Raw genomic sequence first — 27,039 nt, 5'->3', positions numbered from 1 at the left:
ATTGAGCCCAACGTTTCCATTTTATGACCTTTCTTGTTAAATGAATCATTGCAATTGTTAAGTTAGTTACAGTTATTGAATCTGGCTTCCCCATTGATTTTGCTTGTCAGAAGATCACAAATGTAACACGTTACCCAGGGACACTGCAACCATCATAAATGCATGCCAGCTGCCAAGCAATCAAATTTGGAACATAAGATTATGGGGATGGTCAAAAGTGTGAAACATAATCAGTCACTTTTTTCAATGCCATTGTAACTTTGAATGGTCACTAAATGAATTATTGTAAGTTGGGTTGGGACTACCAGCAAATGCAAATAATAAATAATGAATCAATAAACTGACTTACTAAATGCACTGATACATTCCAGAATCTTCTAGTTGTGCAGGATAAAACCAAAGCAAGTTTGCTTGCTGATAAACCCGGGAGTTATCTGTAGTTGTAGGTATCTCAATATCATTTCTATACCAAGTCACAGCATGGTTAGACTGGCTACCTGATAGACAAGAGACAGTTCCTGGTTCTCCTTTAGGGAAAAAACTAACAATTTCCTCCTCACCTAACAAATAAATAAATATACATTACTATTTGTACAACTATAAACATACATTACTATTTATATAATAGTCATTATAATAGTATAATTGCCACATAAATAGATTATTTATCTATTTGAAATGTATAAGCAAATCTACAATTACGGCAAATATTTCTTGAATATTCCAGATTTGGATTATCCATCTTGCTACAAAGGGAATAATTTGTTTGCCAAAATAAAATTAAACTACACAATTAAACAAGTAACACATTTTTAAAGAGCAATCATTGAATTACTATGCAACATTTTCTACTGTTTCTCACATAATTTCAAATATTTCTACAATGTATGATAGTATGAATATTTAGGCTTATTTATCTCATAGTATTAATTTGTCTAACTTAATACTAGAATTTAAAGCAAACATCCTGTTTAAACTCAGAACTTTGAACTTGTCTCCTCGTAAGCTTCAAACATGAAGTAGAAGGGTCTTGCAAAGATTAGTTAGCACTGGAACTATGATATAATATATACCGTAATACATATTAGGATAGGAGATAATTTATAATAATGCCATAAAAATATAGAATAATGGATAAAATCATATTAATAATATAGGAAAGCTCAAAAATGGACAATCATATTTATCATGTATCAAATTGAGTCAGTAGGGGAAGTGGTTACAACTTGTGTTCTAGGTTTTTAAAACAGCTGTATTCAAAGCATGAAAAACATCCCCTTAATGAATTGTTGAAATTGAAGATGCAGTGGAAGATTTACCCAGAATATGACTGCAGTACAGCATTTATAAAAGAGCAAGGAAATTTGAGAAATCTAGATAACAATTGTCCTGGGATAGTGATAGGTGCTAGGTGAGAATGGGCATTGGCTTACCTGAATGCCCCTTCTAGGAGAGGGGAAAACGGCGGTCAGGTCTGGGAAAATCCTCTTGTATGCCTCAGGACCGAGTCTGCTGAATTTCTTATAAGCCCCGCCTCCAACAGCCGTTCCCCAGCTTTTCGGCGAGGAAGTGACAGCAGATGGATGTGTCGTCCGGAAATGAGAAAGAATTAGTGTGCTCCCCCCCCCAAGACCCTTCCAGTCGGCCGACCGCAAAGGGTGGGACTGACCGCCGTTTCCCCCTCTCCTAGAAGGGGCGTTCAGGTAAGCCAACGCCCATTCTCATTGTCGGGGGAAACGGCGGTCAGGTTTGGGACATACCCAAGCTTGATGTCCTCTCAGGAGGGAGAGGCCGACGATATTACTCCAAATCCTCCCGAACCGCCTGCAGGACCCGTCTTCCAAAGGCAGCGTCAGAGGACACGAAAGCGTCCAGTCGGTAGTGGCAAATGAATGCCGTTGGAGTGGACCAGGCTGCAGCTCTACATATCTCCTCCAGAGATGCCTGAGTAGCCCAAGCTGCAGATGTGGAGGCGCTTCTAGTAGAGTGTGCGGTAATATGTCAAGGGACTGGGAGAGCCTGCCTCTCATAGGCTATGACAATTGTAGCTCTGATCCATCTAGACAAGACCGATTTGTTAACTCTCGTCCCCAGAGATGTAGGCTGGAATGACACAAAGAGCGCTTTGGTCCGTCGTATTGACGCTGTTCGAAGTATATAAATCTTTAATGCCCGCCGAACGTCTAGATTGTGCCAGACGAATTCCTGCGGACGTTGAGGATTCGGACAAAAGTTCGGAAGGGAGAGTTCTTGGGTGCGATGAAAAATCGTATTAACCTTGGTGAGGAAAGTAGGATCCAGGCATAGGACTACCCTGTCCCTATGAAATACACACAGATCCTGCCGAATAGACAGTGTAGAGAGTTCAGAAACTCTGCGGGCCGATGTAATGGCTATCAAGAAGGAAACCTTGAAGGACAGGAACCAGAGAGAAACCTCCCTCAACGGTTCAAATGGGGCCCGCATCAAGTTGACTTTGTAAAAAAAAATATACAAATAGAATGAGACTATTGCCTTATACATTGTAAGCCGCCCTGAGTCTTCGGAGAAGGGCGGGGTATAAATGTAAACAAACAAAAAAAAAAAAGGCGGACAGAACCCTGTGTAAAATCCCTGAAGGAAACCGGTGGACCACTGGAGGTCTCAGATTAGTGGCTCCACGGAGAAAGTCCCGTAGAAGGGGTTCTCTGGAAAGGGAGTGCAGTGATCCACAGGTAAGTATTGAAGATATTGCCGCCAGTTGTCATCTCAGGGTGTTTGGAGAGAGACCGGACTCGAAACCGTCATGGAGAAATTCCAACACGTGGACGACGGAAGCAGAGGTTGGCGACCTGCCACGGGCCTCACACCAGGAGGCAAAAGTTTTCCAGGTCGCTTGATAAATGCGAGAGGTAGAGTCACGGCGGGCCGCCTGGATCATCGAGATGATCTTGGATGGAACGTTGGCCCGCGTTAGGAGGAGCCGCTCAACCTCCAGACGGCTAGGCAAAACCATTGTGGGTCCGAGTGCTGAAGGGACCCCTGACAAAGGACCACTTTGTTTGCTGGTATCCGCTAAGGAACCTGTACTGATAAGGCCAGGAGATCCACAAACCAAGGCCTCCTGGGCCAATATGGTGCCACTAGAAGCAATTCGGCCTTCTCCTCCAGGGGTTTGCGGATCACTCTGGGAATGAGGGGTATTAGAGGAAAGGCGTAAAGGAGGCCTAGTGGCCATCTGCTGCGTAGGGCATCCACCGCCTCTGACCCCCGGGATGGGAACCGGGTGAAGTACCTGGGGAGTTGGTGATTGGAGGCCGACGAGAACAGGTCCACCAGAGATCAGCCAAAACGGAAAGATAGGTCGTTGAACAAGGAAGGAGTCAGAGCCCATTCCACCTGATCGATAATACCTCGACTGAGGAAGTCTGCTGTAGTATTGGCTACACCTGAAATGTGGGAGGCTTTCAGGGACCTGAGGTGGGATTCTGCCCACTGTCCCAGCCGAAGTGACTCCTGAAGAAGGGAGTGAGAATGAGTACCTCCCATGCGGTTCACATGGGCCTTCGCCGTGGTGTTGTCCGTTAGAATCAAAATGTCTTGACCCACGATTTGCGTTGAGAATGCCTGGGGGGCCAGGAAAATGGCCCGCAGCTCCAGTAGATTGATGCTGCAACGGGCTTCTTGATCCGACCACTGACCCTGAGCCAAATGGGGCCCCAGATGCGCCCCCCAGCCGAATAGCTTGCATCGGTTGTGATGGTCAATCGAGAGGGTTCTCTGAAATAGGTCCCCTGGGATATGGCCTGAGACGTCCACCAATCGAATGAAGCTCGAACATCGGCGGGAAGAACAACCCTCCTGAGAGAAGAGCTGATGCGGTTCCGCTGATGTGGAAGCATGAACCACTGCAGGGGTCGGCTGTGGAGGCGAGATCAGGGCACGATGTCGTAGGTGGAGACCATTTTCCCCAAGAGCTGTGATAATTGCAGCAAGAAAATAGGACCCACCCACTGACAATGAACCGCTAAGTTGGCGAGGCTGGCTCGTCTATCCTCTGAAAGGAAAACCATAGACCGCCCCGTATCTATCTCAGCCCCCAGGTGAACAATATGGGTAGATGGGACTAGGTGGCTTTTGTCCCAGTTAATAGAAAATCCATGGTCCTGTAGAACCTGGATAGTAGTGCGTACATCCCGTTCCGCTGATGATAAGGAAGATGACATAATTAAATTTAATGATTAAATATATCATCAAGGTAGGCTTGAAGCCTGATGGGGAATGTACGAATGTGGGCAAGTAGGACAGACAAAACTTTAGTAAATACCCGAGGGGCCGATGATAGCCCGAAGGGCAAGGCCCTGTACTGGTAGTGTTGATTGCAATAACAAAAACTAAGGTATTTTTGGTGGGCAGGTAGAATGGGGATGTGAAGGTAGGCCTCTGTTAAGTCTATAGACGAGAGGAGGTCTCCTAGGCGAACACACTCTAAAATAGTACGGAGTGAATGCATTTTGAATTTGTGATAGGTGATATGCCGATTAAGTGACTTCAGATCTAGAACAGCCCGCCAGCCCCCCAACAACTTTCGTACTACAAATAGGCGTGAATAGAACCCTCGCCCTCTCTGATCTGATGGTACAAGATGGATAGCCCGTATGGCTATCAAATGCCGGATGGCCTCCGAAACCAGAGCCCTGGAGGTAGGATTACGGGAGACCGGGCAGCGTATGAAAGTTGTTGGGGGGCTGGAGCGAAACTCCAGGGAAAGACCGTACTGAATGGTGTTCCTAACCCAATTGTGGGAGGTTGATGATTCCCATTGCGCATAAAAATGGGACAGGTGAGCGCCAATGGGAAGACCCGACACGGGATCACTTAGAGCGTCTAAATGCTCTGCCCCTCCCCCCCAAAGGTTTTTCTGTTGGGGAAACGGGAACCCGTTCTGACCTGTCCCTCTCGAGGTTGAACCCCTCTGGGCGAGAAGTAGCGCTGTGATCACGAAGAAAAGCCTCCGAAGTCTGTTCCACGAAATGGCTGCGGGAGAGGATACAGTTGGTGATGAAGTTCCCCTCTTCTAGAGAGGGATGGAAGTATCTTTCGTTTGTCCTTGGTTTCCACCACGATGGGATCGAGCAAGGCACCAAAGACGTTGTCCCCTGCGAAGGGGGAAGCTGCCAGACGCCATTTGCTCCTGGTGTCGGCCTGCCAATTCCTGAGCCAAAGAAGCCGATGGATGACACTGCCGAGCCTATGGCCTTGGCCAAGAACCTGGCCGCATTAAGGGTAGCATCGGCCGAGAACTCCAACACGGCCACCACCTTATTTATGTCCTGATGTGATCGGACATCCGTTGAAGGTATTCTACTCTGTAACTGTCTGTAACTGTCTGAGCCAGATTAGAGAGGCCTGCTTGAAAAACGAGGCAGCCGTGGAGGCCCTGACGGACCATGCAGATGCTAAGTGGCCCTTGACGGTGGTGCGGTCAGTTCGTTTCTCCTCAGGACAGAGCCTCATCGGCCAGACCCGTAACGCAAGATGGGGTAGTCAGGGCTACTACAGGTGCGTCCACTGATGGGATCTGAAGTAATTTGTCTAAGTCGGGGGCCACATTGTAAAATCTCTTATCCAGGGCATTGGGGTTAGACCCAGAACCTGGAAATTGCCATTGTTGTTGAACTACGTCAACGAAAAGTTTTGGAGCCGGAATAGTCTCCAAAACAATAGTAGGTTCAGCAAACAAGTGGCCAGAAGGCCCCTGAGTATTCTGGGTCGTAGCCTGAGTGGGAGGGGATACGCCCAGCCCCGTTGAGGCTTGAGCCTTAAAAAGTAGTGACCTGAAAAGATGAGGGTTGAATAATCCCACAAAAGAGGGCTGGTCTGGGACGAGATCCTCGTCGTCCGACAGGGTTAAATCTTTGGTGTCCTCATCTTCTGATAAGGACTCTTGACTGATGGACTCGGGGGATTGATCCCGACGGAATTGTCCTGATTGTTCTCCCCTTGCCTCAGGGTTTTGAAAATGCCTACGTGAATGGCCACTGGTGGGTTCGGAAGAAGAACCCTGGTGTAAGTGCTGAGCTACGCCTTGGCGAATCGCTTCCGAAATGAGGAAACCGAAGGACTCTGGTAATTGGAGTAGTGGTTGTTGTGGAGGGTGAGGTAAAGGGTGCTGTGTCGGCTGAGCCATCATTGGCAAGATAGGCAATTGGCCCGACTGCATCTGATCTGAGGCTACCTGTTGGTCAATGGTTGGCAAGGGTTGAAACAAGTGAGCTGTCTCCATTTGCCCAGGCAAGATTGGGTGGGCCGGTAAGGTCTGAAATAAAGGGGCTGCCTCAGGTTGGGCCGGTAAAGGCTGAAATAAAGGAGCCGCTTCGGAATAGAGGGGAAGTGACAGTGCCCCCGAGTGATCTGGGGACCATGCTCCTGACCCCAAGGGGTTTGCTGTTTGTTGGGGCAGCTCCACCAAGGAATCCAAGGGCCCCTGTGGTTAGGTGTCCCTAGGTCTGGGCCCAGAAACAGTGTTGGATTCTTTTAGGGCCTTGTCAATGACCTTCTGGATCGCCTTGTGGCGACGTTCATCTGCTCTGGCATGAGCTTTAGATGAATTAGTTGTCTGAATTGGGGCCTCAATTGCAGGAGATGGGATAATGGCTGCCGAAGGGCCCTCCCCTGGGTCGCTAAAATGGCGGCTCCGCTCCTTGGTTGTGGAGCCCTTGGTTTTCTTAGAGCGACTGGCATCCGCCATTTTGTCGCTAGCCCGCCAAATTCCAACCGCTCCAAACGCACCAGCGCCCCGAAGGAATGAGCCGGTGATTACTCACAACCCCCTTTGTTTGCGATGAATTCGGGGGGCTTTGAGGAGCACTGAAGTTCTCCGAGATTCCTCACCTCCGATTTATTAACCTCAGGCTGATCGCTAGCCAAACAGGCTGAGAAACGCGATCTAGGAAGGGCTCTCTCTCTCTCAGCCGATAGTCCAGAGAGCCTGTCAAATCGCAAGCCATGAGGGTTTTTAGAGATCGCTAGCCACAAAGGCTTCAGGCGCGATCATAAATTGCGGCGCGGAAGCTCTCCAAGCGCCGAGGCTAGCAGCATTGTCAGAAAAAGGAAATAAAAACTGCTGCCTGCTCACTGCGATAACGAGCAGCGAGCCTTCTGGGCGCGCCTCAGGGTAAGCCTGTGAGCGCGATCCCAGGAATAATGCCGGGTAGTGAAATGAAAGCCGAGGGGCCCGGCCGTCCACGGGATCGGGCTAAAAAGCCTTTCACCCTGGGACTCAATTTGATTGTTAGAAAAAAAATTAAAAAATTTTTTTTTTGAATTAGAATAAAAAATAAAAAAGTCTGTAATTGATTGCAAGAAGGGAGCACTCGACGACACATCTGATCCTGGCAGGGATCAAGTCGAAAAGTTGGGGAACGGCTGCCGGAGGCAGGGCTTATAAGAAATTCAGCAGACTTGGTCCTGAGGCATACAAGAGGATTTTCCCAGACCTGACCGCCGTTTCCCCCGACAATGAGAATGAGAAAACAACTATGTAAGACTTGATTTCAGAAAAGCACATTGATTTGAATCAGTATATTTTATTAGAAGGAAGACTATATTTAACTTTTTTCCTACATTTCTTATGTTAAGGGAAATAGCCTAGTCTTCCTGGACTGTACAGTACATATTAAGGAAGACAGAAGCCTTAACATTGAAGTGTACAGAACCCCCCCACACACAAATCAATATTTACATTTTGATTCTCACCATCCACTGGAGCATTAAATGGGAGTCATCAGAGCCCAAGACCACTGAGCTGAAGGCCTGCCTACCAAGAAAGATGGGAAAGAAAAAGACCTAAAATACATCAAGAAAGCCTTCAGAACACGTGGCTATCCCAAATGGGGGTTTATCAAATCTTTAAAAAGACCCTACAGGAACTCCTCCATAACAGACAGCAAACTGAATAATAAACGAAGCAACGTTGTCATTCCATACATTGCGGAAATATTGGAAAACCTCAGGAGGATCTACAGCCAACACAACATACATGCACACTTCAAACCCAAGAATATATTAAGGCAGAAAATTTCCCCAAGGATAAAACACCCAGACACAAACTGAGCAACATGGTATATGCAATACAATGCAAAGAGCCATGTACAGATCTGTACATTGGGGAAACAAAACAACCACTTCATAAATGCATGGCACAACACAGGAAAACAAACCCATCAGAACAAGATTCAGCAGTGCATCTGCATTTAAAAGACAAAGGCCACTCTTTTGAAGACAGTAAAGTCCACATTTTGGACAGAGAGGGCCATTGGTTTGAAAGAGAGGTCAAAGAGGCCATCTATGTCAAAACTGAACAGCCCTCTCTCAACAGAGGGGGAGAGATATGACATCATCTATCTCCAGTCTACAGTCCTTTCAACAGTTCCAAGAAGGCTTCAAGCCCATTTGCACTATTCAGGTGTCCCTGATGATATAGATAAATCTCCAGGTGACCTCAATGACTCTCTAAAAAGAATGCAAATGACCAGCTGTCTGCAAGGTATAAATACTTCCATTCCCCACCATCCAGTTAGAACTGAAGAAGCCTCTTGGATAAGAAATGAAACATCTTCAAAGAAAAACCAGAAATCCAGTTGCCTCTTGTAAAAGCAACTTTGGGACAACCATTAACTTGATGACTGAGAATCTCCATAGATAGAAACCTTTTTCCTACCTTCATTTTCCATGAAGCAGCAGGAAAAAAAGCAGATTATGTAGGCAGTGAGAAAAAATTAGGAGTGGCCTATGATGATCTTATTCTCTAGAGTACAGCTTTCAAATTGAGATAATAAACCTCAATAAACCTACAGGCTTTGTTTGATGTATTATTACCTGTCACTCAGCCCAATAAACTCAATTTCTGAATAATTAGGAAGATATCTTAAATGATACTGACATTCCCTTTTGTACATCCATATTGGCTACTTCGGTGGCAGTATTTCATGGCTACCACAACAACCTTGAATCAGTTCGAATTAGTCTCTGTCTTCATTCATTGACCAGAAGTCAAAATGAAGAGATTATATCAATCTGAATAGGGAGGCACAGTTTATAGTTCAGTTGCCACAAATCACTACTTGGTGACATTTAGATTTACTGGGATGCAGAACTGTGAAGGAGGAAAATGTTGATTAACTTTAGTCCATTTTTTTGAAATGTTTCCTTGATGATATTTGTGGCTTTCTTTTAATCACAGCCAAAAGAGCTCCCTAATTTTCAAATATGAAGCAAGTGGAAGAACAGATCATGTAACTGACAGAAAAAATAGAATGGGAACTGATTATATATAGTTTATAGAAAAGATGGTGGTAATTAAAGAGGTAAGTTCTTCTTCATTGAAGAAGGAGAGAGACATACTAATGGATCCTATATCATCCCATAACAACAATGGAAATTTAAGAGCAGGCCATTATTTCAGCCTCATCATCTTCAGACAATCATCAGCATATCTGATTCTGTCAATCAGAATTCCCTACCAAAGAAGTAAGAAGATGAAGATAAAACTAGCCTTTCCATCTTATCTACAGGCAAAACATTTTTAATTAGGTGTATGCCTACACACATGATGTTATCTGTCTGATTCAAATGTTTTTGTTTTTAGTTTATTATTTGGCCCTTTAAATGGCAATTATTGGAGAAAAATGGATATAAATTAAATACATACAAGAAAAATGGACCATTATACCAGCAAGAGCAAAAATACAGTACTTATTCAAATGTGAAAAATGTATTCAAAGTATTTAAAGAATAAATGTCTTTTAACAATTAATTACTATAAGATCATCATCTTAGTCTTTCCTAATTTGTTTAAATAATGAGTTCAGTTTATATTACAAAATTGTGAGAAGGATTATTTCAGGAAAAACAAACCTGCATCTTATTTTAAATAGAGAAGAAACTCAAAATGAGACATGGAGCTATAAACTTCATCTCATATGCAGTGATTTTCAGCTGTACATCTCTGTTCCTGTATTGCCAGAATAACTACACTTCATGAGACATGAATGGGGGGGGGGTGCATGTGCAAATGAAAATAAACAAGCCAAATAGGAGACTGGTTAACTGTTGAGAAAAACCCAAATGTTATTATGCAACACTCACTGTGATATAAGATAGAAAGAAATATAGTATACTTACAACAGCTGAAAGAAAAATGAATGAGATAAATCCAAGAAGTATGCCACAGTGCAGAAAACATCTCCTAAAGAAATGAAAATACATATAAATGTGTGTTTACCTATATATATATATATATATAAACCAAGCTCAGAGAGCATCAAGAACTCCACATTCCACACCTGACCTACAAATATTCTCTTCTATCAGTAACTAACACGCTCACCTCCTATATGACCACTAGCCATACTGCTTTATCAGTTGAAAATGATACAGGCAGAGACATTCTATTATTTTATATGCTATTGGTTTAATGCTTTTATATATATCCAAACACAAACTTCAGCGTCCACAACTTAATATATTAAAAAAAATTAAAGCTAATCTGAAATTTAAAATAATGAAATTAGTTAAGCACAAATTCCAAGGATGTAAAACCTGTTTCTGCTTTTCCCAGCCCCTCAAATCTGCTAACTGTACTAATGAATTGAAGAAGCTTCTTGGATGAGTAGTGAAACATATTCAAAGAAAAACAAAATCCAGTTGCCTTTTGAAAAAGCACCTTTGGAGCAACCATGACTGACCTGAATGACTGAGAATCTCCATAGACAACTGCACTAATGAATTTTGGTGGCACAGCTTAATATCATTTTGAGATAGGAAGCATCTAATATCTATGGTGAAGATCCTAAAATAAGTTTACCATAGTTTTGAAGCAGGAAAAAAAACCTAATCCCGCAGAAGTCCAAGAAGATTTTAGTCAATGCAATATTGCATTCCATGTTTCATCTGTTTTATATCACTAATTGCCCATAACTTCAATTTTCTGCAACTTCTATTCATCAAATTAGCAAAAAGGAGACTTTCCAATTTAATATTTGCAGAAGCATTGCTTCCAATTAACTACTGCATCATATTTGGCACATGTAACAAAATAAGAGCATCATAGATTTATTTGCACATTCACAAGAGAAAGTAATACTACAGGTTAGCTGGCCCTAGGGTGTTTAGGGCTTTAAAGATTGTATCTATGCTAAATGAAGGTGTCCCAGTAATGGGAAAGTTCAAACAAGATAACTACTTTTCATGTCACAGACTAACCTACTTTACAGAACTAAGAGGACAAAATGCAGCCAAACTAGATAAATAGCCATCTGCAAAAGTCAAGGTAAACTCTATACTGCTACATCATTATCAATATTTGCACTCAGAATCTGGGAGATTTTCATGGAGATCTCTCATAAAAATACAAAGACGTTGGAATTTTTATTCAAAAAGTTTTACAAAAAAATTTTTCCCCCCCTTTCCCCCCAACCCCTCTCCCTTCACAACGGGGGTTTGTGACGTTGGAAGTTTTATATCAAATAATCTAAGTGCCAAAGCCCACTGCAACTACATTGCCAAAAAGGCTTTAAGAGTTGTAAACCTAATCTTGCGTAGCTTCTTCTCCAGAAAGATTACACTACTAACCAGAGCATACAAAACATTTGCTAGACCAATTCTCGAATACAGCTTGCCTGTCTGGAACCCACACCTCATTTCGAACATTAATACAATTGAGCGTTTCCAGAAATATTTTACAAGAAGAATTCTCCGCTCCTCTGATCAAAACAAAATACCTTATGCTGCCAGACTTGAAATCCTGGGTTTAGAAAATTTAGAATTCCGCCACCTTCGGCATGATCTGAGTATAACTCATAAAATCATCTGCTACAATGTCCTTCCTGTCGAAGACTACTTCAGCTTTAATCGCAACAATACATGAGCACACAATAAGATTTAAACTTAATGTGAACCGCTCCAATCTTGATTGTAGAAAATATGACTTCAGTAACAGAGTTGTTAATGCCTGGAATGCACTACCTGACTCTGTGGTCTCTTCCCAAAATCCCCAAAGCTTTAACCAAAGACTATCTACTATTGACCCCATTCCTAAGAGGTCTGTAAGGGGCATGCATAAGAGCACCAGCGTGCCTACCGTTCCTCTCCTAATGTTCCCTTTGACTGTATCCAATTCATATAGTTATTTCATGCTTATATATACTGTTGTGTTTGACAAATAAATAAAAAAAAATAAAAAAAGATTTTCATGGAGATCTCTCATAAAAATACAGTCCATGAAGTTCTTTTTCAATAAATAGTAGTGAAACTTTTTATTAGACCAACATCTCTTAGGAAAAATATTCTGTCGAACATAGAACTTTAAGGAAATTTCTGACTTTTTTCATAACAAGTTTTTTCTTCAGAAAAAGGCACAAGAAGATTAGGGAAAGTGAATATGTAACATTGGAATTTTCAGTATAAATAAATGTGTGAATGCTTATCTTGGAATTTATCTTGGAATTTAAGAAAGTATGTCAATGAATTCAGTGTAGTAATAAGCAGAATTGTAAAATGGGAGAAGTTAATGAGAAAAGCCTCTCCAGATGTGTAGAAGATATTAAAATGAGGGTCAATAAAAGCACAACTGAAAACAAAAACAGATGTGTAAAACAGAAAGAAAAACTGAAGTATCTGTAAAAGAAGTAATAAAGTAGTAGGAAAAGAACAAAGGAAGAAGACACAGAAATAATCTGGAATTCTACAGATGGTGCCAGAATGTTGAAAGAACTTGTTTAAATATACTAACACTAAATATTATACCAGCTGTTCAACAGTGGTGGTAAAACATCAATATGTAAATGTAACAGAGAAAAGACAGATATACTCAGTTTTCTTCAGCTTTTCCAAAAGCAGCAACAACTTTATGACAGTTTTAGTCCAAGACAGAAATGTTACAAAACAACTTAATATATGTCAACTAGTGTATTCTAGACACAGTTCATATATTTAAAAAATAACAGAATATGTACATTAACAAGAAAGACAAAAAGGATGCTGGTTTCCTGCAGAATGCATTGATGTAAATTCGAGCAGTAAATAATGTTTTGGATTTATTGGTCTACATAGCTCCTTCTTGATCCATATTTTTGGTGTGTCAAAGAATATACAGAGTTGGTATGAAACAGAAAGTTTCAGTGACATTTTTGCCAAAAAAAATAATAATCCATAGATAATCTAAGAAACAATACATAGAATAGACATAGGTTAACAGGAACACACTCCTCTGTGAAAGAATGTGAATGAAATCCAATTCCTTAGCTAAAATAAAAGGATTATTTAAAAAAAATCAGGGAAGGCATTGGAGGGAATGCCTTGTGTAATAATGGAAAAAATTAATTAGCCTTGTAGTTATCAGAAAAGAAGGACAGTTGGTCACTACAAAGCTACAGTAAGTAGTTATGGTCTGATACAAAAGTAATTACCTAACCAAGAAAAGTTACACCAGGGCACTTAAATCTAATACCTTTGGAGAAAGTTGTTCAGAGGTGAGAGGATTTATTATAGGAAAAAAACTGAAACTGAAGATCCATCTATAATCATCTATAATTTAAAAACAAAATGTTTTAAAAATTCAGATAGAGATTAGGAAACCTGAAAAAGTGCATAAAATAGCCCAATTGTATTTGTTTCAGGTTTATGCTGATTCCCTTTTTTTTAGGAAGTGCTTCATTTCTCCAAAGTTTTCCTATATACAATAAAACTAAAAAATAATTGCTACCTACCAGTACTTAGATTTTGTTATATTTTTCTCCCATTCATAATCTCTTTCACTATGATAGTATTTGATCTTGCATATGAGTATAGTAACTATTTCTTTTCTATGTTTGTGTTTTAGATTTTTTTTCATCGCTTGGATATACCCCTCCTTCTATTTCTCCACATCCCTATAAGGGGAGTTGGATTAAAAGAGTGACTGTCACCCAGCCAGCTTCCATGCCTAAGGCAGAACTAGAAGTCAGTTTCCTCATTTTTTAAAAATCAAGCTTGTTGATTTGTTTTCTTTTTTCTACCATTATTAATTCTGTATTTGTAATTTCTCACCAAGCTCATTAGTTTCTCTAGATTCTCATCTAGAAGATTTAAAAGATACAATAAACTGTTTCATGTTCGCCATGTATTATTTATTCATTTTTGTTCAAATTTGTTTTTTCTATAAACATGATCGCAATAAGTGGTCATTGACTCATGACTCATATAATATTAAAAGCCAATAAGGCACACACACACTCAGTACAAAAGAGTGATTAACACACAACTGTTTTTTTATTAACAAACAGGAAGATTTGTATAAATTAGATCAATTTACATTTTCTTTATTCAATACATGCAAGCAAACAAATATTTAATTTAAGTTGGGTACAAAAATTTCTAAGCACGACTTTTTGATATTGACTTTTTGATATTAAGTCATAATTGGCTAAGTTCAGAAAATGTGCTATTATGACATACCCATGATGGTAGCGCAGCAAATTAAGCTAAAACGCATACTGTAGATAATAGTTCATATTATTCTTCAAGATTTGTAGGGGCAGAGCTAAATGCAATTGTATTTGTTTTGAGTATCTGTACTTTCTGATCACTAGTCTGATTTTCAATAATTCTATACATGATACCCTTCAGGCAAGAACATCAGGATATTTTCTGTTAACTGTTGGTCTTGTTAAGTAATTGTAAACTTGTTAATTGTTAATAACTGGTCTTGCTGACTAATTAATGGAATGACTTCATTTTTCAACAAAGTGACAAGAAAATAATTACTGGAAGCAAGGCATTTCTGGGTTCTAAGGATTAGCTGGTGACATCACCATTGCCCAAAAGACAAAAGAAGGGGCTCCTTTCATGTCCTTGTTATTTTTCTCCACCAAAATGATACCTATTGATCTATTTGTACTTGCATGCATTTGAACTGCTAGGATGGCAAGAGTTGGGACAAATTGATGGGAGTTTATTAGTTATGTGGCTTGCATTCATGGTTTTCAAACTGCTAAATGGTCTTCAATAGTCTTCTGCTTCAATGTCCTAGCCATGTCAGCTACTGTAGCCCCTAAGAAAATAACTTACTTATCTATCCCCCACTCATAATCTGTATAAACTATAAATACAATGCAAACATTCAAATGGAAGCAAGATGATAACTAACTCCAAAAGTTAAGCAGAAAGGGAAGCATAGCTGAATCTTAGAAAATTAACTCCTTGGATATAACATCTCAAAAGGGCCAAGAAGTGTGTTTGAGAATGTTGAGATATTTGAAGATTAGTGTGAATATGGTTTATAGTACAAAAATGTTTTACTGTCATCATGAATGCAACTCTTAAGTTCTGAATCAGAGAGATATATTGGTGGTAGGTATTCCAGGAGGGAATTGTTATATGGCAGCCACAAACTACTCACATGGTACAATTATAGCCTTAAAATTTTTAAATTAGAATGCACAAATTGTCTAGGCCTGACACACACTTGGCTTTTAGTGGTATCCTGGAAGGAAATTCTGCAAAATAAACAGAGCTAAGAGAAATACTAATAATTAAATATAATTAAACATTTACATTATCTTAAGTCAATCTCCTTCAAATAAACAAAATGATGCCTCTATACATGGACATAGCAAGATGGAGCGTGTTAAATTATTGTTAAAAAAATGGTATAGGAACTCAATTGCAGCATCAAAGGCATGGCTAGGTGTTGATTGCTGAACTGATCAGAATTGTTGTTGGAGGAGGAGGAGGAGGAGGAAGAAAGAGAAGGAGAAAATATTGTACAACAGAGATGTCAAGTTCCAAGATATCTTAGAAGCTATTCCTTATTTATAAAAACTTTTAGTACTTGAAGATGATGTTAGATCAGTACATTGGTCATTACAAAGTCAGAAGGCTGCAAAAGTTGATGCAATACCCATTGAAATATAGCAAGCAACAGAAGAAGAATTGATAAAATTTCTAATCAAGTAACACAGTGGCACAAATAACTGAAAGAGTTAAATCAGTATTTCAATACCATAAAAAGAGAGATAACATAGTGTACAAACTATCCTGCACTATATTTAATTACAGATGCTAACAAAATAGTGTTTAGAATAATCCAACACAGATTAAAGCCCTACATGAAAAAGAGACACTATATGCTCCAACTGGTTTTAGAAAAGCCTAAGGAATATGAAATATTGCTGATATATGCTTGATCATTGTGAAAGACAATGAATACTAAAAAAAGTCATTATATGCTTCAATTATTATAGAAAGAACTTTGATTATGTTGCTCATGGCAGGCTGTGGAATGTTCTCAGAAAAATGGGAATCCTATAACAACTTATTATGCTTGTAAGAAAATGATATACAGGTCAGGAAACTATAGTATAAACAGAATACAGTGAAACACATTGGCTCTATATCGGCAAAGGAGTGTGACAATAATGAATATTACTTTCCCATCTTTATTCAATCTATATGCTGAATATATATTGTGGGAAGCTAAATTTGAAGAAGATAAACATAGTTTTAAAACTGAGAGAAGAAACATCAATAACCTACCCTATGTTGATGATTGTACCATGATAGCCATATACAAAAAATAAATAAATAAAAGAAAGCAAAGGTTTCAAAACCAGGTATTAGGTACCACTTATTAAAATCTAATTATGTTCTCTATACACCTTTCAATTATTAATCAATATCTTTGATCACAGTCAAGTATTTCATTGTTGACATGGGAATAAACATTAAATATCAGTCAATAAACTATCATAATCTCAGCCTGGAGACATGGAATTTCTATCCTGGGCAACTGCCTGAAAAGTAAAAATATTTATTGGCTTTACTAGGACCACTATAATAATAGGTTTGGGCTTCACTTCTAAAGAGCATACTGGCAATACTATATTTCTAAAAAACATCCATTAACAATGCAATCCTTGGATTTTCTAGGAGACAATATTCCCAGTTAAGAATAGTTTCTTCCATCATCAGTTAGTTATTTTTTTCTCACCCCATTTGCTTTTTACCAGGCAAATGAGAAATAATTTCTCCTTTTCAACATTTTTATATAACTCCAGATTGCAAATTCGAAATCAAAGAATAAATAAAACCACAAGCCACATGTCATATTGGAAAAATAAACCTGTAAATGATTCTCTTTCTACAAATATTTCGGCCAACTTTATGAGCACTCTGTATCATGAGGTAGAATTAGTCAGAACCTCGCATTCCCCTTTCCCACTTTTTGACCAGAGAGGAACAATTAAAAGGATTTACCCTGGATTTGTCAGGCTGTGACTTTTGGTATGTCATAAAAAGTTACTCTTTGACCGTCTGGAAGTCCTCTGTAAAAGCAAAATCAACAAGCCCCCTTTACACCCATGCCAGATCAAAGCTGCAGCCAGCGGACTTTAACCATGAAAATAAAGAAATCAATGGGTCGAGAAAATTATATCAACGGCCAGTGTCCGGCAAGAAATACCCAAGAATAAAACAGTCATTCTACGTCTTTTTTAAAATGAGGTTTAGATGCACTGAATTCTCCTTCGAAGAGCCGGAGGTGGAACTAGAAACGTGCCCCGTTGAGCACATCAGGTGCCCCTGCCTGCCAACGAAGGCAGGAGGAGGTAAAGGCAAGTCGCTCCAGACGGTCGGTCGCTGACATGTCCGGGCGAGAGAAGGAGAGAAGTGCCCGGCATCCACGGGATGAGTCACTCCCTTTCGGGGAAGGAAAAAAAAACAAAAACCGGGGACGAATTGTCCGCCGCGAGTCCCCTCTCTTCCTTCCAGCTGAAGAAAAGTCTCGGGACCGATATTGCTCCGCGCTTCTCCACCATCCCCCCGCGAACACCTCAGCCAAATGATCCCCTGGCGCGCAAAACGGAGCCCCGCTCTCGCCCCCCCCCCCCCGCCGCAAAAAACATCCTAACTGTCCCGCCATCTTCCAGGCCTTACCCGGACTCCAGCGCGCCGGCAGAACGAGCCTCCTCACCTGGGCTACCCCAGGCGTCAACTTTCCCCCGTCTCGCCTCAGGCAGAGAGGCGCGAGGAAAGCTCCGCCCCCGGAATTATCTCAGCCTCGCTCCTGCCAGCTTGATGGCGCGCAGGACTTGGAGGGGGGGGGGAGAAGGAGGGAGGGAGTTCGGGGGAGGGGATCCGCGCGGTCGGCGGTTGAAGGCGGAGAAGCTGGAGGACGGAGGCAGCGATGCCCGACCTTGTGACCTCCCTCTTAGGAGGCGATCCAGGCTCAAAATCTCTGCCCCTCCCAGATGTGACTTTGGAGAAACTTGTCAAAGCAACGGCCGGATCCTCGTTTGAAACAAGTACAGTATTTTTTATTTATTTTTTATTTTATTTTATTTTGTCAAGCATATATACGATTACAGAAGAAGTATAAGCATGATTGTGAATACATGAAATGTATAAACACGGGTATGAATACATGAGATGGTTACGAATACGTGCTTTTAATCTCCCATCTTTATCAAACGGATTGGGAGGATTTCAGTTGCTCCCATAAAATAAATACACCTAAGACTTCATGGAAAACTTGAACCTGTTTGCAAGGTTCAAGATAAGGACAACCCAATTTCAAAATGATAAACACAATCAGGCCTATGGTGGCAAATAGTTTCTGCCCTGTAAGCATGCGGGCAGGGCGTGTGGGTGTGGGTGTGTGAGTGTCAAATGTCATGGATATAAAATTTGAGAATAAATCTAAAGACATAAAACAGCCATGTAACTTTGCAATTGTTCTTTCTGTTAATGCTCAATAAAAAGTTTTGTATCATCCTGTAGGAATTTAGCACCCACCCCCCTCCTAGAAGAATGAAAATATTTTAGAAAATATTTAAAAGGCAGAATATATTTCCCTGAATGAGAAATGGAGAAACATGTTTTAAAGTCAAAGCAACTTCCTGCCACTCCCCACCTTTGTCAATGGGCAATTAAGGCTTCAGCCAAGCTCACTCAATCCCCCCATCATTTGCAACACAATAGAACTGAAACTCACCACATGGCAAGGCTCAGGCAAGCTTGAGGGACAACCTACAAGGCTAGCTAAGACCCCCACCCCTGGGAGTTTGACAGCCAATCAGGGTACTCTTCCTGTGCCCCAGAAAGTTCAAAGCTCAGAAAAAGCATAAAACCAGGGAGCACACAGGATCTCAGCCCTTTTTCTGTTCAGGATCTCAAGCCATGTGATCCTGACCACCATTAAACCATCTTTCCAAGCAGCCTCCATGTTTCCAGTGTCTTTGTCCCCACTTGGAACTGAACCCAGATGGATATTTCTTCCAACAATCCAAACCAGTGAGGTTTCAAACTTCAGCCTGTGGAACCAGTTAGTTAACAATTTCCCAGAAACTTAAATTAAGAAGCAAAGTGATAGAAAATTGGCTGCGTTTCTCTGATTGTTTTTTCTTTTAATTTCTCATAGAGTCCATCAAGTTCTCATGAAACCCTAGGGACATTCCAGAAGTCAACGTCAAGAAGTCTTATCTACTTTTCAAGACAAGTTCTTGCTGTATTACAGGATTGAATTTATGCTGTTTACATCTTTTAATATAAAACTTCTGCTTCATCTGCTGTTTAAAAAAAAGATAAATAAAGCCATGTTTTTCCATTCTTTTATACTTAACTATGGGTGTTCATAAGTGATTGTTTTCCTGATACCTTTTCATATATGGTTAACTATTTAATCCTAGGCAAATGTATCTGGAAAACAATCATGGGGGAAAAGTGGTAGAACAAAAGAGGAGTGTTATTTATTTTTGCCCAGTTTCTGAACTGGAAATAGAATCAGAACAATCCAGAATGGCAACCCACAGCACAGAAGACAGTGTGAGAAAGTATCTTGCCATTGTATGGCTTAAAAGAGAGAACAGGGTTGTTCTAAATAGTGAAAACATCTCAAATTTCATCAGAAATTTATTCATCCAACAATACCCTTTGACGTCATGTTTAGCCAGGTTCACTATGGTTTGCTTAATTTTGGCTTAGCACCACAGCCTCTGTGACTTGTAAGTAGTGGTTCATAACTTGTTTATTCAGTGACCAATTGATGGTTCCTCAAGGAGCTAACTTGCTTGCTCTTGATAGTCATTCTTTAGCATGAACTTGCTGTTTTGAACATGATGCAAAAAAGTTATTTTGCCCATGATCTCAGCCAAACCACTATAGATCCTGGAGTGGTCTCAAGTGACCACTTCATGAATAAAGGAAATAGTCATCTTATTAGTCCAGCCCATTCTCGTAAACGTATTGTGCATTTGAATGTTTACTAAGAAAAATCTCAATATTGTAACAGGACAAAGCTGTCAGGCTACCAAGTTATTCCACCTATAATTACTATTGAAAGCTGTGAATTTGGCATATTATGTCATTAATTTTTCTCAAAACATCTTAATTATAGTGTTGGAAGAAATGTCCATCTGCCTTCAGTTCCAAGTGGGAAAAAGACACTGGAAACATGGAGAATGCTTAAAAAGATGGTTTAATGGTGGACAGGAATCACATGCCTTGAGTTCCTGAACAGAAAAGGCGATCACATGCTTCAAGGTGTTGGGTGAAGAACCAAAAAAGAAAGAAGAAGAATCCAAGATGCTGAGTGCCTGAGTTTATACTCTCTGTGGGGCCCCACCTTAGTGTTTCCTGTTTCTGTATAAGAAATGTATCCTGATTGATTGTCAAACTCCCAGTGGTCTAGGGGTCTTAGCTAACTTTGTAGGTTGTCTCTCAAGCTTGCTTGAGCCTTGCCACATGGTGAGTTTCTGTTGCTAGATGGGTTCTATTGTGTTGCAGATGATGGTCCATTGACAAAGGTGGGGGGAATGAATTTCTGCCTCTCGCCCACTGACAAAGCTGTGGGAGCAGAAAGCTGCTTTGTCTTTAAAACAGGTTTCTCCATTTCTCATCCAGGGAAATATAATATTCTGCCCTTTTTAATATTTTCTAAAATATTTCATTCTTCTAGGAGAGGGGTGAGTGCTAACTTCCTAAAATAGTTTCACCTAAACTTGGAGAAAAGGGGGAAGAAGTTGTCATTAATACATATAAAACAGACTATTGGAATGGGTTATGTATTTATCTAATAATTATTCTGCTAGTTAGATATAGTCAACTTGCATCTAATACGTATTATGTCATTTTTACAGTATATGCATTGGATTTTTTATCAAATATGAAACTGAAGGCATCAAACATGACTGACAACATATGGACAATAGTAAATAGGATTTTAGAAATACCAATAATGTTGTTTATTTAATTAAGATTTATTGAACTAAGATGACACTAATAGCCAACTAGATGGCCAGCTATTTGAATGGCAAATGTACTGGTTTTAAGTTTAGTGCTGGAATTTCCATTTACAGAAAGGATAGACAATATTTTTGATCCAAATAATTTAATACAACTCCTAAGCTCAAATTAGCTAGTTGGGCAAATGAAACAGTCAAAGAAAGGAAGGAAGGAAGGAAGGAAGGAAGGAAGGAAGGAAGGAAGGAAGGAAGGAAGGAAGGAAGGAAGGAAGGAAGACAAATTGGAAATACTTGGAGTAGTCACTTCATTGTGTCTAAGATTTTTTGGAATAAGCTTTGAAGTATCGGTGAGATGATAAATAAATAAACATTCTCAGTTTGAGTGAGACAAAATCTGAAGGAATGTCGGAGTGATTTTATTTGGGAAACAGCTTGAGTATATCAGCTTTTATCAGTTGCCAGCATAGCATATCCCACCAGCTCATCCAACTTCCAGTCTCCTCAGTGCTGTCTTTTTCCTTCAGCTAGCAGTGGTATTCTTGGTTTATTCCTGATCTTATCCTCTTATGTCCTGGTATGTCCTTCTAATAAAAACAAATTTCATTAAGACATGTTTTTTCTTCCTAGCATTTTCCTGTAAGTGCAGGGTCCACTTGTTTTGTTTTAACCACATGTTGATCCATTGATTGCGGCAGGAATTTACTGATCATCTTTTCACCCAAGCCTGACATCGTGGGCTGAGAGAATGTGACTGTCCCAAAGTCACCCAGTTGGCGTTCATGCCTAAGGCACAACTAGAACTCACAGTCTCCTGATTTTTAGCTTGGTGTCTTAACCACTAGACCAATTATTTACCCTAATCTTGACTTAAATAAATAGAGAGCATTATTGGCAATCATAGCTAATATTCAATGCTACAATGGTATATTAAGTCCTTCAAACTACAGCTTTGGTTCCCAGAAATGAAACTTGGATTTTATTTCCAGAAGCCGTGAATACTAATTTTGGGCAAATAGACAAGAACAATTTGGCTTTTAAAAAGAGAAATCATATGTCTGTGAACAAAGGTCAAAAGTATCAGGCTGCATCCTGGAACATGCCTGATTTACACACAGTTTTTTGAAAATGTCACAGAGAAATGGAACAAGAGGTTGTGAATTGATTTAGCTAGTGTCAATTTACAGCAGTTCTGGAAATCTTTTTTTTATTATTTTTACAAATGTGCCGGTGTTTTCTTCCTGAAGACTTAAAACTAAGGAAATATACCAACATTTCTATAAGGATATCTAGTTCTTCTGCCAAAGAGGCTCCTGTAAGCAGCATACAAAGCTCCATAATTATACAGCTCCTGCCCTGAAGCTTGCAATTTAAAATGTATGAATCATACTGCAAGAAAAAGAATTGCATGGAGAAAATTCATGAAGTTTGGGAATATGGATTCTCACTTGATTGCTTAAAGTTTTCATTGCATGTATTATATGTCTGGACTGCCTTCCTTTTTTTTTTTACTTGGATCTTCCCGTTATGGGAATAAATAGTTGATCTGGATGAGAAAATAGTTAATGTTGATAATTAACATTTTAATAGGTTTTGCAAATATGGCTTTAGGCTATATATGGTCTGAAGAACCTTGATTCTGTTACCAAAGTTATTGCCAAAGTTTCATATTGAAGGATTGATTGATATCTATTGACTATCATTTATATATGGTATCCAACTTCAAAGATATCTTGAAGCACAATTTCTTTGAGTAATTTCTGCTATTGGGTCTCTATAAACCCTAAAAGTCCCATTCTTTTCGAACTCAAGTGTTAATCCATAGTCAATGTTCTGTCACTTTGTTGAATGTTCCAGACACTGAAGATTATTCTATAATTTACGTTGTCATTTTTTAAAATCCTGAGGTTAAATTTTCCTGGTTTCTTTTCTTTTCAGTACTTTGTCACTTGGTATTGCCACATGTGCACTATATGTGCTTTTAAATACTACGATGTTTGGCATGTTGCATTCTAGATATTTCATTAATTTTTTTACATGGTATTCTGGACTCTTTTTTCAACACATGATCATACCAATACTTTTGCACATGAAATTCATATTTTTTAAATTTTCAATGTATTTTTTTCCTATTTATCTCCCCGGACAATTTTTCTACAACTACCTATTATATTGTCAATAGTCTCCCCCTCTGAGGGAGATGGGTGGTTTAAAATGTGAAAAACAGATATATTTTTTTAGTTCTTTAAATTATCATTTTTATAGCACTAAATGCCCATATTATTCTGTTGGTAACAATATGGAATCGGTCTGTCATGGTCTTTTTCAAAACATTTTTGGCTAAAGGTCTCTTGTCCAAGTATTAACTAGGCCTGGCCTGCTAAACCTTTAAATCTTTGGTATTTTTCCATGGATTCATTACTCTGGATTATTTCACATTATCTATACCTCTGTCTGAAGGCCTTTACACCAACACTTTTACCAGGGGTAGCATAACCTTTGACAAATATATATCTAGCCATCTGTCAAAACTTACCTTTCCTTGAGTTCCATCATACCTTAAGGAGAGCAACTAAAAATGTTTTCCTTTGTGATATTTTCTGAAAAGCAGTAAAGAAAGCTGTGGAAATTCACTGATTTTATCTTTAATTGCATCAATACACTATAAATAATGATAGTACCATCCTCTGGAAAGTAGGGACAGAAAATACTATGTTAAAGGAGTTTTGGGCCAGCGCATACACGGGTGGAGAGCTCTTTAAACTAGACCTTCAGGAAGAAGCCAAGTTATCGCATTGTTCATCGAAAAGCAAAACACTTCTAAAGAACCTTTTGTTAAAACAACTTCCTTCTCAGAGCTTTTATTCAACAACAAGGCAGCTCTTTCACCTATCATAAAAAATCACAATAATTCATCTTACAACATAATCAAGCCCTTTTAAGGATGCAGAAAATCTCAATGGATAGCATGAACAAAAAACAGCCACTGGAGTCTTTGGAACCATAAGAGTTTGAAGCCTTCCAACTGAATTTTAAATATACATCTTAAGATGGTAGAGAAACTAAATGTTTTAAGCATATTTTATCACATTCTGTTCCCAAACAACTAGACAATCTGAGGTGGAACATCTTTGTTTAATTTCTGTGAAGTTCAGTATGATTCAGTCCCTTGCCTGAAAATTCAATTAAAGTTTAATGAAAAATAAAAGTGTTTTGCCTATGGAGCTCTGGTTTTCCAATGTCTTGCTGTGAAACCAAGAATTGTCAAACTGGATTGTTTCTAGAATAAATTGGATTAAATTAAAGTATTTCTGAATTTCACATCAACCTCTTGTCCATTTGTGGTCTCACCTTATTCCTAAAGGAGGGGAGGGAGAAAGCAATAGAATATAAAAGGTAATGTGGCCCAGAGATGGCCAACTTTCCCCATACAATGTTTCCAATAGACATACTTATATTCAAAACTTGCAGTAAAATATATTTAGTGTATATGTAATAAAACTCATATTTAAATCACATAGTTTTTCAAAGAAATATATTCCATTTAAAGCTACTCCATGTTTAGGATTAAGAAATTGTCATTATACATCAGTATCCATACTTAGGTTTCAGCCCAGTGAATGTGCATGGGCTAGGCTGTGACAATTTAGATGTATGCATGTATTGCATTGGAACTGACTATTAGTATTTAATGTTGCAAGGAGAAATGAGTTTGCCATCATGTATACACTGAAGGGAAACATAATACAGAAAAATGAATGTTTGTTCAAATTTCAAAGTAGACTGTGACGCCCATGTCTTTAACAAAAGTATGATGTAATTAATCCTACAGAAAAGGATTAAATAAAAAAAATTTCCTAATACCTATTACATTGTATCCCGGAAGATATCAAATGTGACTAATATTTGAGCATATGCAAACACTCATTGGTAAATAATTCCTCAATCTTTTCTCTGTGTTGTTTTTAGTGGAGCTACCATGAAACTAAGCAAATATTGTATGATCACATATTCTCAAGGGTCCAAATTTACAGTAATTCCTTCCTTATTACAAAACAAGTATCTCATCTGCCAAGTTTGTACAACATTCTAATTCTTTTTGTCTTTAAACATTTAGCTCTAAATTTACTCGTAATTTTTTAAGTATGAGAAATTATATCTGCAAGGCAAAAGGAAAGGCAAAAAGGTGTTACTGCTAGATCAGATATGGGGAGCCATGGCCCTTTTATGACTTGTGGACTTCAGCTCCCAGAATTCCTGAGCCAACTGGCTCAGAAATTCTGGGAGGTGAAGTCCACAACAAAGGTGGTATTCAGCAGGTTCTGACCAGTTCTGGAGAACCAGTGGCAGAAATTATGAATAGTTCGGAGAACCGGTAAATACCACCTCTGGTGCTGCCCCCATCTATTCTCTGTCTCCCGAGTCCCAGCTTATTGGGAGGAAATGGGCATTTTGAAGTATCCTTCCCTTGGAGTGGGGTGGGAATGGAGATTTTACAATATCCTTCCCCTGCCACACCCACCAAGCCATGCCATACCCACCAAGCCACGCCCACAGGACCGGTAGTAAAAAAAATTGAATCCAACCAATGGTCCACAAGCCATAAAAAGGCCATGGTTCCCCACCCCTGTGCGAGAGAAACAAAGAGCCCCAGCATTTTCATTAGCAACATCCCAAGCATTGAAGTCCTTGTTTCCTATGATATTAATGAAAATGTTAGAATTAAAATTGGTTGGATCTATAATGCAGTTGACTTGCTCTGATTTTTAAAAAAAGGTTTTGTTTTGTTTTTGGATATTTCTAGAGAAATGCTAAAGTTATCCCAAATCCAATGCAACCCAAGACAGAAAAAGAGCATGCATATATGGAAGATTGAGCTGTGAAGCAACAGACACACCCTTTTCTGCAGCGTGTCATATCCCTGTCATTTAATCTTTAGCACTTGAGATGATTTTAATGAAAACCTTTACTAACATTATTATTCAGTAATGTTTTTAAGCTGTAATTTTTCGAACATTTTTTGTAGCGATATTGCATTATGGAACTCTTAGAAACACGATTTTTTTTTTCATTATTGCTTGTTTTTTTTGGAAAGCATTCTCAGCCATTTGGTTTGCTCAATATTGTGGTAAAGTTGCCTTTGTTTCCTTAACAATTGCTTAAAATAACCAAATAATCCAGTTTCTGTCACATGGAAATATTTTTTGAAACCAACCTAAGGATTAAGATATAGCATTTCTCCAAACAGCAATATTTTAATCGGAAAAATTACACAATATCAGTAGTGAAACTGTAAAAGACTTTTACTTTGTGCCCACCAGTTTTACCAAAATAAAATGATAATAAAAATAAAAAAAACTTGAAAGGAGCATAATAATAAGGGTGATGGTGATGGGAACTCAGCAGTGTGATAATTGGAAAAAATATGTTGTCTGGGTTTTCAAAAATAAATGAGTTAATAAATGCTGCCAACTGTAAAGGAAATTGGCTATTGTGAAAGCTGATATAGAAATCTCAGAGTTCTTAAATATGCCAAGGGAGGGGATCATGTCCAGCCCACTTCATCCTTATTTATCCCCACAGATAGATGTGTGGAGCAGGATGTTAGCTGACATGTTGGTTTTTCTTTTAGCTCATTAGCAGACCCAAAGCCTTTTTATCCACTCTCCCTAGAACTGTGATGGTGACTCTATGGCACATGTGCCAGAGGTGGCACACAGAGCCCTCTCTATGGACACGCACACCAGCCACCTGGTCTTCGATTTCTGATGCTCCAGCATGTACA

General features: G+C 39.4%; 1 protein-coding gene across 3 annotated transcripts in view; it reads right to left on the bottom strand.

The window, feature by feature from the left end:
• LOC131199318 (interleukin-1 receptor type 1-like) overlaps positions 1-18,069 on the bottom strand; it is a 37,881-nt gene extending 19,812 nt beyond the window's left edge. The window contains exons 1-3 of one of the 3 annotated variants that reach the window (XM_058184980.1): positions 17,953-18,069; positions 10,165-10,228; positions 350-560 (exon numbers count right to left, since the gene is read on the bottom strand). In XM_058184980.1, coding sequence (XP_058040963.1) covers positions 350-560; positions 10,165-10,225 — 272 coding nt within the window. In that variant the 5' untranslated portion in view covers positions 10,226-10,228; positions 17,953-18,069. Of the gene's footprint in view, positions 1-349; positions 561-7,737; positions 7,795-10,164; positions 10,229-17,274; positions 17,818-17,952 lie in introns of those variants that run through there. The other 2 variants (XM_058184979.1, XM_058184981.1) reach the window with 2 other exon arrangements.
• Between the last annotated feature and the right edge of the window lie 8,970 nt (positions 18,070-27,039).

This window comes from Ahaetulla prasina, chromosome 5 (genome assembly GCF_028640845.1).
Source record: "Ahaetulla prasina isolate Xishuangbanna chromosome 5, ASM2864084v1, whole genome shotgun sequence".
NCBI lineage: Eukaryota > Metazoa > Chordata > Lepidosauria > Squamata > Colubridae > Ahaetulla > Ahaetulla prasina.
This window is presented reverse-complemented; position numbering and strand designations above follow the sequence as displayed.